At 35.2% G+C, this 14,985-nt stretch overlaps 1 protein-coding gene across 1 annotated transcript in view; it reads right to left on the bottom strand.

The window, feature by feature from the left end:
- Positions 1-4,229, bottom strand: part of LOC111086007 — a gene marked incomplete at its 3' end in the record, with an annotated part of 36,259 nt that extends 32,030 nt beyond the window's left edge. Inside the window, exon 1 of the mRNA XM_022387190.1 lies at positions 3,285-4,229. Coding sequence (XP_022242898.1) covers positions 3,285-3,647 — 363 coding nt within the window. The remainder of the gene's footprint in view (positions 1-3,284) is intronic.
- Positions 4,230-14,985: the final 10,756 nt, after the last annotated feature.

Genomic DNA, 14,985 nt, shown 5'->3' on the forward strand with positions numbered 1-14,985 from the left:
TTGCTGTTCTGTTAAACTTATATTAGAGTTTTCTTCATTACCCATTCAAGCCGTCTCCAACCATTATTAGTCTCAAAGTGGGCTCCTTGTCATCGAATCATTGCAAAAAGTTTGAATTTCTTGTTCTTTCTTCTGCTTCTTTTTTATTACATGATAACTCAAAAACCAAAACAATGGTGTCAATTTCACTGAGGTGAAGTAGTTTCAAACGGAGTATCCGCTTTTATATGTATCATTAATAACTAGTTGTAATTGTTTTAAATCATAATTCCAGTGTAAACGATGTTACCATTACCTCTTGAAGCTAACTTTCTTACAGAAATTGTGTTCCTTTAAAAAGCTTAACTACAGGGTGAAAAATGAATTACCAGTCAATAATAAAAAAATTACAGTTGTAACCTCATTGTATTTAGAACTTGGTTATAAATACAACCTTCCTATGTCTATTGAAATACTCCATTAAAAAACAAGTAAAGAAAAACTATAAAAAAGAAGTAAGTAAGTAGGGATGGCTAATATCAACAATCCTTCAAAAACCATGCAAACAAGATAGTAGGAATGGTATTTGCGTCATCCCTACATAATAGCACAGGCGAGAATTAACATATAGCAATATAACTATTCAATCACCATATAAGATCATAAATGCCGCGAGAAAGATCAAAGTTATACCAGTTGTAGAAATCTGATGAACGGTGTGTCTTTACCGCTATCTTGGGATCTATTTTTAAAGTAATTTTATCCTTCCACCATTGTACGTTGCACCTATAGTTTGTTTGTGTCTTTAAGTGTGACACCTTTAGTTTTTGGCCCTGCCTGGTAAGTTGCGCTACAGTGTGTGTGTGTGTGTGTGTGTGTGTGTGTGTGTGTGTGTGTGCTGTAACCCTTTATTGGTATATACAAAGACACAGAGGTATTAATACGTCAGTGTCACTTGCTCTTTCTAGACGGATAAGCAGCGTAAAGGTACCTTAATACGTCAGTGTCACTTGCTCTTTCTAGACGGACAAGCAGCGTAAAGGTACTTTAATACGTCAGTGTCTTGTTGTTTCTGAACTGGTATTCAAAAGCAAAAATCTCAACTTGGGTAGTTACTTTTAAGCAATACATTTAGTAAGCTGCTTTGTTTGTACAATGTAGATGAAACTGAGTATAAGCTTGGGAATTTGTTGGCTTTCTGAAATTTGGACTTTTTATCATATCTGTATAAGCGTTTATCAACAAATGCACGCTTTGATCTGAAATAATACAAGTCGTTTATAATCTCTCTGAAAAAAGAATGAGCATTTTAAAAATATCTCCAACAAGAAAGAAATACCCCCCTCACCAAGAACACAAACATTGCAATTTAAAATCTCAATTTACAAAGCTTTCTCTACCGAGTAACGTTTTGTAAATCAATGCAGATAAAAAAACACATGATCCTTTACACGCTTAAGTAAAAAATAATAATCAAGGGAAGTTATTACATTTAATTACTCAAAATGGCTGAAAATTTCGTTCTAATAAGAATATTGTAAACTTAAACTACAGTAATATAACAGCAATGTCTCCGATGCTCGAGTTTGACTTATAAAAACATATTACCAAACAATCCACAATCGTTTTTGTTTTTTTCTGGACAAATTTCATTTGACAGACATCGTAAATATAGTTATTCTTGAGCACACAGTTATGGTTTTTTTCGCTGTATTGTTTATGGATGTGAGAACAAGGAGTACTCTATACGAGTTTCCACTTAAGTCAGACAGAAAACGAAACATAGCCTGGACAAAGTTCGTATCAAACTGCCATGTATGCAGTGAACAGCTTTAAAAATCAAACTTCGAAAATAAACTACAATTTGATATAAGATTTGCACAAAAAAAAACTGGCGCTAAAGAAAGATGCAGCACCCAGCGTGTACCCGAAATTCGAGGGAGATCCATCAAGCACGGCGATCAGCAGTCAGGCTTATGCTAGTGGCACATCACCCTCTTGTTCACAGACCAATAACTGCGATGATAGTCGTGTCCTATCAGCTGTTCAAAAACAGGGTAAGCTCAAGTTGTAGCTAATGTTTTAAGTGCAATATAAAATTGTCAGCAACCATTCAGATTTTATAAAACACACCAGTAGATCTGCTAAAACAATTTTTTTGTATGAAATTTCAGAATACAGTATCGGGAGTCCATCAGCTAATATTATATCTACATCTAGATATAGATTCATCATTGGAAAAAACAAATATTTACTAGAATGTACTAATAGTTTTACTATATTATCGATCATGTGACCACACTGACGGCTGTAAATTTCGTCCCATCGTCCTGAAATGTCAGTGTAAAACAGTCTTTTATAACAATGTAACATATAACTATTGAAACAATTCCATACCAAGAAAGATCAGACAACTGCCAGTCCTCGTGCACTTTGGCCAACATGTCAACATTAGACACATTATCGTCTGCAAGCTCTGGTTCAAACATATACGTGTGATTGACACATTACATCTATCTTCCTCTTCACCTGCTGTCGCCATTTTTGTTTACCTTGTGTGACGTAGGCTTGCCCGCCCATTTCGCGATGTGGCGCTTCCGCTAGTTTTTCTTAAAGCTAGCCAACCCTGACCAGATATGGCTTGGAGCCACTTGATCTTGGGTATTTCGTGACTTTTTTTTTTTAAACGTAATATTTTAGTGTGATACAATATACACATTCAAGCACGAAAAATACTCTATTGTCTGTGGTCTTTAATTTATTCTCTATAAATGGACATAAAAAAACTTAATTTTTGCTAATCTTGTTTCTTGTTAATTTAAGAAGGGGAATAGGGATGATCAAAAACGTACAGAAACAAGTTTAATCAAAATGCAAAGATTATATTTTCAAGCCTATAACTAGGGGCTCTAAAAGAAGTAAACAAACTAAGCTGGAAATGGTGTCCTCATTATTTTCTCAAGCTGCAAATCCCTATCATGACTTCACTAAAATTGATAAGTACTGAACAGGTCAGATACACATGACCGTACTAAATACAATAAGTACAGTCACACATTATTCTTACACTATGAACACACAATTAAACACATGACTGTATTAACGCTACAAACACAGTATTAAATGAGTTAGTTTTTAACTAGAAATTAATATTTAAACAATTTTAAACAAATCGCATCTCATTCTTCAACTAGTTTATCACCATACCTACATTAAGCTATACTAATAAATTGTTTCTAAATTAGGCTACTCTTCTTACATCTACAGATAATTAACTCTACCCAAAAATTTTAAAGAATGCTAACCTCCCTAGGTCCTACAAAGCGCCCTTCATGTTGATGCTCGGAAAGTTGTACGAGCGGTAGACTGTTACCCCTAGCCCTAACCTGTCTTGGGTTGTGCTGGTGGTGTTGAAAATAGCAACAAGAACATCGACAATGTTCGTTCTTCACGTTAATGTTGTCATGGCCTACCGAGGTGTTGGTGTGATGATGGGAGTAATTATAATAATAACAGCAAGAATCCTCTCTATTTCCACCATGTTCGTGGACTTCTGAGGGGAAGGTTTGACGATACCTGGAGATGAATTTTCCATTCTGCTCGCTAGTCGATGCTGCATCAAGGTTGTAGGAGGATCCTTTATTCCAAGGAAGGCTAAATTTCCGCATGACTCAATGGTACTGTTCATAGAACATCATTACCACAAAAAATAATAATAATAGCTTAGCTTCAGCAAACTCGCCACAGAGACGAGAGTGAATATTAAGTCAAGGTGTATTACGTGATCAATACAGGACGACAGCTCCGGGTGTATCGGTGGAAGAGAGTAACTAACACAGAAGGGTTAAGCCAACACCTCACATTATTTTATATGCACCTTAAGCGTCTATTGCTACTGGAACTGCAAAAAGTGTTAAGGTCCAGAATGAAACTTCCCGTTAAAGGTAACCCTTCACCAACAGGCAACAGTAGCAAATGTTATTGAAGTACAAGTGGGCGTAAACGTTATAAGGATCGCCCTCTATACGTTACGAATCGAGCTGATTGTCAAGGTTTAGGATTCACAGCATTGTTTTATAGCCGACGTTACATATCTTGTGTTGATACTCGTTCTAAAGATCATAATCTTATCAGTAACTATGACAAAAAACATTTTCTGTAAACCTAGTCCACGCATATACGTTATAGTGTTCCTATATGTTGTCACAATGACTGGAAAAGAAGCTTCACTGGCCTTGAAACGACTTCGATATAGAAACCTTCTACATATACTCCTATTATGTACAATCACTAATGCCACAGCAATCACCGAGAGGGGGGGAGCCCCATACGTGCAAGTTGATAGTGTAAAGTGTAAAAGATATACCACTAAAATATTTGTAAACTAAGACTGTACCACACAAAACAATCTTTGTTACGGTTGCAACGCGCATGTACGCTAGAAATCACACTCTCGCGTTTCACAATAACGGTTTTTACCGTATCCACATAGGAAACTAAGCAGTGTTTCACAACAACGTATTGAAATCACGTGCTAAAAAAATTTTAGCTGGTTTGGTAAATGATCTAACATTGTAATACACGTTCTGTGGGTAATATCATATTCACATATTAACAATAAGGGATAATTAAAATCACGTGTAAACACGTTTAAAACCGACAGCAACAACAGCGATCAGACACAGAGCTAAATATATATATTTAAATATAAATATATATATACATATAAACACACACACACATATAGATATATAAACACATCCCTCTAAACTAAGCAACGAATTAACAATCTGAAAAAGAGGGGCAAACCTCCAATAGGACGATTACAAGTGATTTGACTTTACATTGAATAAAAAGTTTCTTGTTAACAGTTCATTGCCGACATCAGTACTGCGTGTTGTAACGTTGCACTCAATATAGAACTGTGTTTTGAAAACGTTACGTGCTGGTAATAAAACATTTCAACTTCTACTTTTAAGCGTTTTAATACAGTAGTGGACACTAGTTAATCATGCAAAAGTATCTTGTATTGTATTTTATGGCAAATCTAATAAGGCTGTCTGAAGCCACTACTAATTTTAAACTACTGACCAGAGGGAAGCAACCAGCCAGCAGCACTCACCATCCACGCTAAGTGTTTGACTGCCACTTCAATAACGCGCCAACAGGATAAAGCGCGAATAATATTTTGTGATATCGCATGGATCTGAACTCGTCTCGCAAGCTCCGAAGTCCAGAGCTCTACCACAGGAGCAGCCTGCGCAAAAGCGTGTATCACATGCTAGCATGCTTCTTGATGACTCAGTGTGACTTCCTGATACGTTTCTTGGTTGTTCCTCCTGTTATTTGCGGTTACTATACGAAAAATAAGATAAGTCAGTGTACCTGAATATATCAAATTATTACGTAACACACATACACTGCGGATCTCTCCCTCAACCAAGGACGCCTCGGTGGCAAGGATCCGACGTGGCGAATCCTGATTTTGGTGAAACTTGTCAATAATGTATCATACGATGAGATATAATGATTACACTTTACTGTACCCTAGTCAGACAAAAATTTACCAAGTTATGATAGGCCACATCATCAGCAGAAACCCCATAGTTAATGACAGTATTTCTTATTGTGTAGCCTACAGGTCTGTTACGTCAATATTATTCTTATTCGCGTGTCGTTGCATCTGTTTTTTCAGACCGGAACGCAATAGATTTTCAGCAGATAGCTCCAAGCCCCGCTGACCGTGACTGGAACTTTGCTACTCTTCAGCATATTATCATCAATCATCATTATTCCCTCGATTACCTGCATGTACAAGGTTCCTAGATGCAGTGGCTATAGATGCAATAACAATGAACTTTTAGCCAACCATTGTTGAGGCTAGTTTATCTATCAAGCACAAAGATGCTGTGTCGGCACTCCAAAATAGATTTAGTGCTGACAAGAACAGTAGTGATAGTCGTAGTAGCCTTCTGCCAGAGCAGAAGACCAAGAATAAGGCCATATACATCAAAAAGACAATCAAGAAAGGGTGCATAATTTGACTTGAAATTAAAAATATATATATATTATATATAACCAACTGATATGTGTAACCGTTACTGGTAAGGTAGTGAAGCCACTTCGAAACCCCGTGTCTCCGACTGATCATAACTTCTGACTGAAATACGTTACTGTCATATGGATTGCATATTTTGACACAGTAGATTACAGAGTTTTCAATGGCTTATGCAAAACCTCATAGAAAACAAATATCAGTATTTCTTGTTCCTTGTCCTGCGATAACGGAACCCCAGATCCAAAGTCCGACACGCTAACCACCGAGTCGTACTCGGCCCTCTTGTAAAGTCCTTGGACGGTGTAGGTTTATTACTCATTGTCCTCTACAACCAACTCTAAAGTAACAAGAGTGCCGGTCATTTAGAATAAGTGTGTAAAGTGTACCACTATTCAACTCACACTGAGCACTTATGCCGTGCTACCAGTTATGAAGTGCATAATTGTTTTTTTTACTGTGGTTGAAAATTAATCCGTGGATAAAAAAAACAAAAATACGGTGTTAAGGTTTTTGTCCACAGCAGCATCCATTCTTTCAAGCTTTCACACAATCAAATGTACTACTGAAACTAATACTGTAGTGTTTTCCTTAGAATAAATCGTACCGCTGAGCAACTGGCAGAACGGCGGGTGGTCTATGAATTTCAATAAAAAATTGAGTGAAAATTGGAACATATTTTAGCGTTCTAATTACTGAGTGGAAGTTAGAATACACAATTTGGAGTGAAAATGAGATATCTAAGACATATAGCATTGCCAAGTGGTAGAGAAAATATAGAATCTTGCAATGATATAGTTATAAAGGGGGTGTGAACGAAATATGAGATATGTTTTAACGATACTAAGATTGGTACTGTAATATCTAGAAATACTATAATAACAGCAAATCATAATGAAATATACAATATTGTTTTACCTATAATGCACCAGAAAAACAGGAAAACAAATTGTATTAAAACGATTTTGGAGCCTCACCACGTCGTTAAAGTCCATGTCACCACATATGGTCAAGTTCTATCTGACGACCGTGCATGTTTACAATAGCCATGTAGCATATTTCTCGTGGTAAAAGGCTCCGTCGTAAGGTTGTCGTATACACACCACTTCTCCCTGCTTCCTTTCCATTAGCTATAAGGAGGACGGTTTTCCAGTGCCGTTTCAACAGTCCGATTGTACAGAAATCCATAGACGTTACGTCCGATGACTTGTCCAATATGTTTTCACACAGAATAGCATCACCAATACTAGTTTCATTCTTCAGCCACTTGAGCTATGTGCCGGCTGAACGGATATGTCGTGAAAGTATCTTGCGTGCACGTGAGTTGTGTCGCTTTTCCATACGGAGATCTTTCTTGATTATGTTGAATACTGTTTCCTGGGGAACGTAGATGGCTTCTACTACTGACCTTTATGCTTGTGGATTCTCACCCATTACAAGGCGCCGCGCTTTGCTGGGGTAAGACATTTTACAGGTATCTTTCTGGACGGTCCTGGTTTACCAATTTCATCTATTTTCCGTTGTTTTTCAGTAACATTAAGTACAAGGGACATATCGATCTTGAAAATTATAAATCCCCGATCTGCACACAATGTTACATACCGTTCACAAAAACTAGGCATTACACTACATAGGGAACAATGTCAAAATGTAGTTCTGGTATATTCGGTTCCACCGCTTCTTTAATTTGATTACGATTCTCATGTGAATCTCCGATTTGCATATTCAAAATCATTTTGATATAACATATACACATCCTTTTGTATAGTATTAAAATGCCAGAAAGAACAACTGATTCAGGGGATGGTCTAAAGATACAGTAGAAATAAGGATAATAAAAGTAAGAATGTTTCACAATCTGAAATATAAACTGTAAAAAAATTACCCCAACCTCAAAAACTGTGTCTAAAATAGAAAATGGTAGAAAGCAAAATAAAGAGACACCAGTTGAAAGTGGTGTTTGACCAAGTTGTCATTTAAAAAAAAAAGAAATCACATCTATATTTTTGCCTATTTTTGCCTGTAAGTTGGAATTTCAAACCTGAACATAACCTTATACAATGTATGGACTAGCCGGCCAGCTAGGTCAGGGATTCCAAGGTTATAGCAGTCCCTATTTATAACTGCTGAACAGATTAAGATGAACCAATCAGCTGAACTTGAAAATACTATGACAAGCAATGTCATACCAGATCATTTGTTATTTTAATGTCATTATAAGCAATATTACGACGTCCACTGGTTCATGGCCACATGACATCAGCTAAAGTAAACCAATGTCACAGTACGAAGCTTAATTGAGATACCCGAGTACTAGACAGATATTTGATACCTTTATCTAATATATATCACCAAGTTATTGATCTCTTAAGATTCTTGCAAGTGGAATCATGACGCAAATTAATTCATAATTTCTTTATAATATTGGAAGCAACGTCAAGATACCAACTGTTTCGTCGTTTCTTAATACGACTGTAAAAATATTATGATGCGAATTCCTTTGTGACCTAATGTAGTTAACATGTTTGAGTATCCTTATATTACTTGAGCTGTAAGCACTTTAATATTATGAATGTCAAATATTATAAAAAATACTTGATCTTTGAACTGATAAGTGTTATCGTGGTTGAATGTTAAGACATTGACTGAGTGATCTTTGAACTGATAAGTGTTATCATGGTTCAATATTAAGACATTGACTGAGTGATCTTTGAACTGATAAGTGTTATCGTGGTTCAATATTAAGACATTGACTGAGTGATCTTTGAACTGATAAGTGTTATCGTGGTTCAATATTAAGACATTGACTGAGTGATCTTTGAACTGATAAGTGTTATCGTGGTTCAATATTAAGACATTGACTGGGCACCAATATCTTGAAATTGCATAATATAAATTACATTGTCATATTCAATGTGATGAAAGAGCCTGTTACGGTGTTAAAATATTTTGACATTACCTGACCTGTGATCCAACAAACATTATCATGAGTCAATCTAATCTGTAACCTAAATAATGCTTAATGTTTGAATAAGCCGATGTTATAAAAATACCTGGTCTGTAACTTTATTATGCATTATAAAATAACTCTGTATTCAACATAATAATACATAGCTGTTCAGATTAATTATAACGAGCCAGTCTTACAAAAATAATCGATTTTTTTTTTTATCTGGTTAGTCACATCACAAAATAATGTAACAACTGATCACTTCTATTATTACATTATTGCATATAAACTCATCCAAAGAAGATGAAATCCTAGACAGTAACAGATGGGATCACAAAAAGAACTAGATTCTACTCAGATTCAAATACCAATACTACGGTAATGAAAGTAATAATGCTGATCTTATCACTACAAGAACAATTGTTTTTTACTGCCTATACACCTTTGCTTTAAAACTTCTTTAAGGCAGGAGACAAGACTAGCATATAATACAACGGTTAAAGCTGTTCGGGTAAGGTGAAACAGGGCTTTTAAAACAAATGCCCTGGAAAGCACAATAGTTCTTGCTAACTACTTTCTGAAGTGATTATATGAAATCTATATAATGATATTCTAACATAGTTAAAATGGGTTGACTAGAAATACCGTATCTAGGAAATGGAAAGCGAGAGTTATAGTAGGAGTATCTAACCCTAACCAGGAACATAACTTAGTGAGTTAATGTGCTTTTCGATCCAGGGTTCGATTCCTGTAAGACAGCTAAATGTGGCTTAGCGCTAAAACAAACAAACAGCATGTTGAATTCTGTAGCTTTGTGTTCAGACGTAACAAAACATAAACCCACGTTCTGTCTAGCTTAATATATTCTTAAAAATCTAAATGCTTAATTAACAAAACATAAACCCACGTTCTGTCTAGCTTAATATATTCTTAAAAATCTAAATGCTTAATTAACAAAATTTAAAACTAAACAGCCTAAACTAGTCTTTTGATATAAACAAGCAATTTGTGTATGGTTGTGTCAACCCATGTACAACATTTCTCAGTTCTCTCGGGTGATATGCCATGTTATAAACCGAACCGATACTTCTCAGAATTGCAGTTCTCACCTAGACGTAATATGCTTTGTTACTTGTCGAGACCAAGTAATTTTATTACTGTACCGTAAGTTTAAACCCATAGGTTTAACTTATGAAAGATGGCCTGGTGGTTAGGTCACTCGACTCGCAATCTGCGGGTCACAAGTACGAATCCCGTCACTAAAGATGCTCGCCCTTTCAGTCGTGGAGGCGTTATAATGTGACAGGTAATTCCACTTTTCGTTGGTAAATGAGTAGTTGAAGAGTTGGCGGAGGGTGGTATTCACTAGCTGTATTCCCTCTACTCTATCACTTCTAAATTCTAGCTAGGGACTTCTAGCGCATATGGCCCTCTAGTAGCTTTACGCGAAATTCAACAAACCAAACAATAACTACCGTCAAAATTATATAAAAAAGTAATTAGAGCGAATCTTGACTACTAGTACAACCTACATGAAAAACGTTTTTATTTGGGAAATAATTTAAAACTAAAGACTCACGCTAGACAACTAGGTAAAATGTTTTATTCTGGAGAGTTTCCTGGCCATAAAGTAGAATGCGAGGTAATAGAAAATAAGTTATCCCACGATCGTGTTTAATCGATCAAATTGGTGATATTTCATTTTTCACACACAGAAATGGGAAATTCATTTTCTGTTTCCTTTCTAACAAGCATCATATATTTACAAAATGCCAGATACCTCAAAATTAAAATTGCGGAATATGGAGATTTTTAGAATAAAATGTTTCGCAATGAAAATCACCTTGCCTAGTTAAAAACAACCACGTTAAACCAAGGAAGCTTCTAGAAACATATAAACCTAATCAAGAATTTCACGTACTTTCATCATTTTTTGTTTTGTTTTTTACATTTTTTTTATGGAAGAACTTGTACGTTTAAGAGACAATCACACTCTATAAAATAGTTTAAGATGGAGATTTCATACTCAAATATTGAATACTATTCCTAGATTAATACGCTACAAACTAGTTCTGCCAAACTGAGCGGAAAGTTTACTAAAACAACATTCTGTTTCGCTAATCTTTCTAAAGAAAGTCAAGTCACGTACAAATATTATGTTGCTTCACTGATGAAATAGCTGGTATAATACGCTGTCGAGAAAACCGAACAATGAGTGAAAAAGTATGTACATGTTTATTAAATTGCTGGTTGCAGCTCATGTGGTAAATAGTATATTTAAAATTCAAAATACATTGCATGTCTTCAGAAATGACTCTGGATTAGGCTTACAAATATCTAAATGCACAGCTAATGCCTAGAAGCCGCAAATATACCACTGCTATAAGTACGTATCTGGAAATATAAGCAATACTATGGATATATATTAATATATTAATCCTCATAAACAATATGGTTGTTATATCAATCCAGCAAACGTTTATAACCACTGTTTGATATATCACCAAGCATAAAAGACCTACATAAATACCACTGTGGATATATGTAGATAAAACAAGATGGAATCCTGAAGTGTGGGGCGCGCCTTACACCCGATTCAATTTTATTACTCATCAGGATCTCTATAAGCCTACCCTAAAATTGAAATTATTTTAGACAGGATCAGAGTAAATTAATCTATGAGACATTGAGTGTGATCAAATACATCAATCGAAAGGGTTTGACCTCCTGAGTCCAAAACTGTAATTAGATCTCAAATCAGTCAGGAGGAGGTATGAACTAAAAGAGCCGTTCTATTAGCCGCTATGTCGCGGCTAAAAACACTTAACATTACGTTGAAATGAAAACACACAAGACATCCGAGAGCACTACTGCTGATATATCAAACACAACTATTAGACCAGTGTAAACAATAGTTGATACGACATTATTAACGTTATACAGATGATAGGTATGTATTTACTAGACTACCGTGAACAACAGTTCATATGACTGACTTTATGAACGCTACCGATGGTATGTATGTATGTATGTACTTAATCAGTGTGAACAATGACATTCATTTATGAACATATCAAACCTTTAAGAACACTGCGCCTGGTAATATGAACACCTAAGTATTATATGGGTAAGGTTATTCATTCTATAAAAATGAACATATCATATCTCAACAAGTATTTGCAAAAAAATTGTACGAATACTGGAAATAAAGAAAATATTGGAAGTCCATAAACTCCAAGAATAACGAAATACCAAACCTTGATGAATCTATAATTTTGGACATTTCAGATCTTAATACACATTAGAGATGTCGAAATATCAGATCTCGAAGAATACCAAAATATAGTGAAATAACCGATATACGTAATTACCAGAAACAGAAATTCAAGAATATTAAAATATTAGTTGTTGCTTTAGTTATATTTATTATGCAGTAAATAATTTCCCCCGGTGGACTATGTAATTTAAAACAAAGCTACAACGAACCACTAGCTTGACATTAGAAAACCATAACAAATGGTTCACCAGAGAAATGTGGATATACGCGCAGCCCAACGTTATATGACACACAGGATTTTGATTTGTTTGTTGTTAAACAAAAGCTATACAGTGGGCTATATGTGCTGTGCCAACCACGGGTATCGAAACTCTGTTTTTAGCGTTATAAGCCCTCAGACATACCGCTGAACCACTGGGGGGGGGACATGATTCTAATTGTTATTTGTTGTTTTTAGCGCAAAGCTACTCACTGGGCAATCTACGTTTTGTCCACCGTGGGGAATAGAACCCCAGATTTTAGCATTATAAATCTGGAAACTTACCGCTGCCCCCCAGAGACATCAGGAGTTTGATCATGAAGGTTCGAAGTTTTAGAAAGCTTGCGTTACAAAAGCGCTACCACGGGGAAAAGGGAGTGAAAATGGGCAAAAATTGAGTTACGCAATTTAGGAATGATCCTTTACACCTCGACGTAAACTATTCAAAATTTCATGCGATCTATATATTCACAAATAGGCGCGTGGTCACTCTTTCCCGGCATTCTTCGACTGGGACTTAAAGACATCACCAAATTGGCCAGCCAAAGGACGCTGCAACATTTTGGTTGGCAAAGTGATCGTTATCCGATATAGAAGAGAAAGACACAAGGCAATGTTAAAACTGAGAAACATAAACAGTTTCCTGAACAAAAAGTGCCAAAACTGGTAGATATTCATAACTAATAAATTCAGACTGAATATTAATTCTAAAGGAACAAGAAACCTCTGGTATCTTCCTATACCACACTGTATATACGTGGTAAACTATATGCTGACAACACTAAATAACGAAGCGAACTTACTGTCATGTATTACTTAACAACACACTAAAATCACAGTCTTTCCGCATTGGTTGACTACTTGCTAACGATATACTGTTTAACTACTAAAAGCTGAAATTGCTACACTTATTAATCCTTATTACAAGATGTTATTCCTATATTGATGTATTTCTCTGCCACACAGAGACATTATTGTTCCAATATGTTGCTTAGCTACAAGACGTTACCATACCAATATGTTACTTACCTATAAACTTACAAGACGTAACTGTATTGTATAGCTTTGTTATAAGACATTACAAAAATGTTGCCTGGTTATTAAATGAAATTTGATGTCCTATTCTTTACTTGTATTCGGAAATCATTATGTGTATGGTTCTAATAAATATATTGATTTGTGTTAAAACTCTATTTAAAGCAAGGTTACTGAAAATACTGAAGCTCCAGTTGCAACAATTTGCTTGAAACTATCCAATCATTAGCTCCACTAGTAAGGCTGATAGATTTCATCTCTACAAATGCCCTATTTAGATTTTTGTAATAGCCCATTAAAAAGACAATTTCTTTCAAAAGTCTGAAACACTTGAATTTCAATATTAAATATTACTTTATCTGACACGCGACTATCACATAACACTCTTAACAGACATACTGAAAACCATTTGGAAACAACCTGTACCAATACTCTCGTTTTAGTTATATAATAATTTATTATCTCGTTTGTCATAAAAACAGAAATGGGTTTTCTGTGTTTGCAATTTACGACCAACTCCATACTTCATTCGTGTCGTGTAGATTTTGTGACGTTTTTTGCGCATGACCAGTATTGCAGTACTGATACACGTTGTTTTCAAATGTTGTTTCAAGATGTCTGTTAAAGTGGAAGTCGTGTGTCAGATAGTGTAACATTTAATATTGAGGGTCAAATGTGTCAGACTCCTTCTTTAGTCGCGAAAACGTATCCAACTCGGGTACGCAAGTTTAAATTTATGTTAGAGATGACTTTTGTTAGATATATTTTAGTATTTCTTGAAATACCAAAGTAAATTGTCTTTGCAAAGGGCGATCGCATAAATCTGAATTATAGTGAATACAACATATGCAAGGCTTATACTAAGTTAAGGTACTTATCACTGTCAGTATCAGTCCTACTACTAGGACTACTAGCAGTGTTACCCAATCCTATTCCTTTACTTCAAATTCTCAACTATTTTACACAGCAAAATTACTTAAACTGCCCAAACTCTGTTTACAGTATATTATTTGAAATTAGTCAACATCTGTCTACTTGAAATTACTGGAACTTAAGAAAAAGTGTTTGAAAGTAACTAATCTCTATTGAAATAAAACTTACTTAAAGTTAAACTTAAAGGTACTATTTTTTTTTCGTAAAACTTACTTGAAACTTTCCAATCTTAAGTTTCGAACAAACTTATTTGAAACTACTTATTTTCTATATAACTTATAAGATAAACTTGCCTGAAACTAACCAAGCTGAATGAAAGTTTTGCTGTTGGCAAACAAAATTATTATACTTAAATAAAACTCACACGGCAGCAACTGTAAATGTAACGTGAGAAAGTCTAATCGATTAAATATGTTATTCCGACCTTCCCGAATTTATATACAGAGTCCCCTAGTTATTGTATAAGAACTATACTGTTTTTCTAAATAAATTGTAGT

Source organism: Limulus polyphemus, unplaced genomic scaffold (genome assembly GCF_000517525.1).
Source record: "Limulus polyphemus unplaced genomic scaffold, Limulus_polyphemus-2.1.2 Scaffold776, whole genome shotgun sequence".
In the NCBI taxonomy this organism is placed as follows: domain Eukaryota; kingdom Metazoa; phylum Arthropoda; class Merostomata; order Xiphosura; family Limulidae; genus Limulus; species Limulus polyphemus.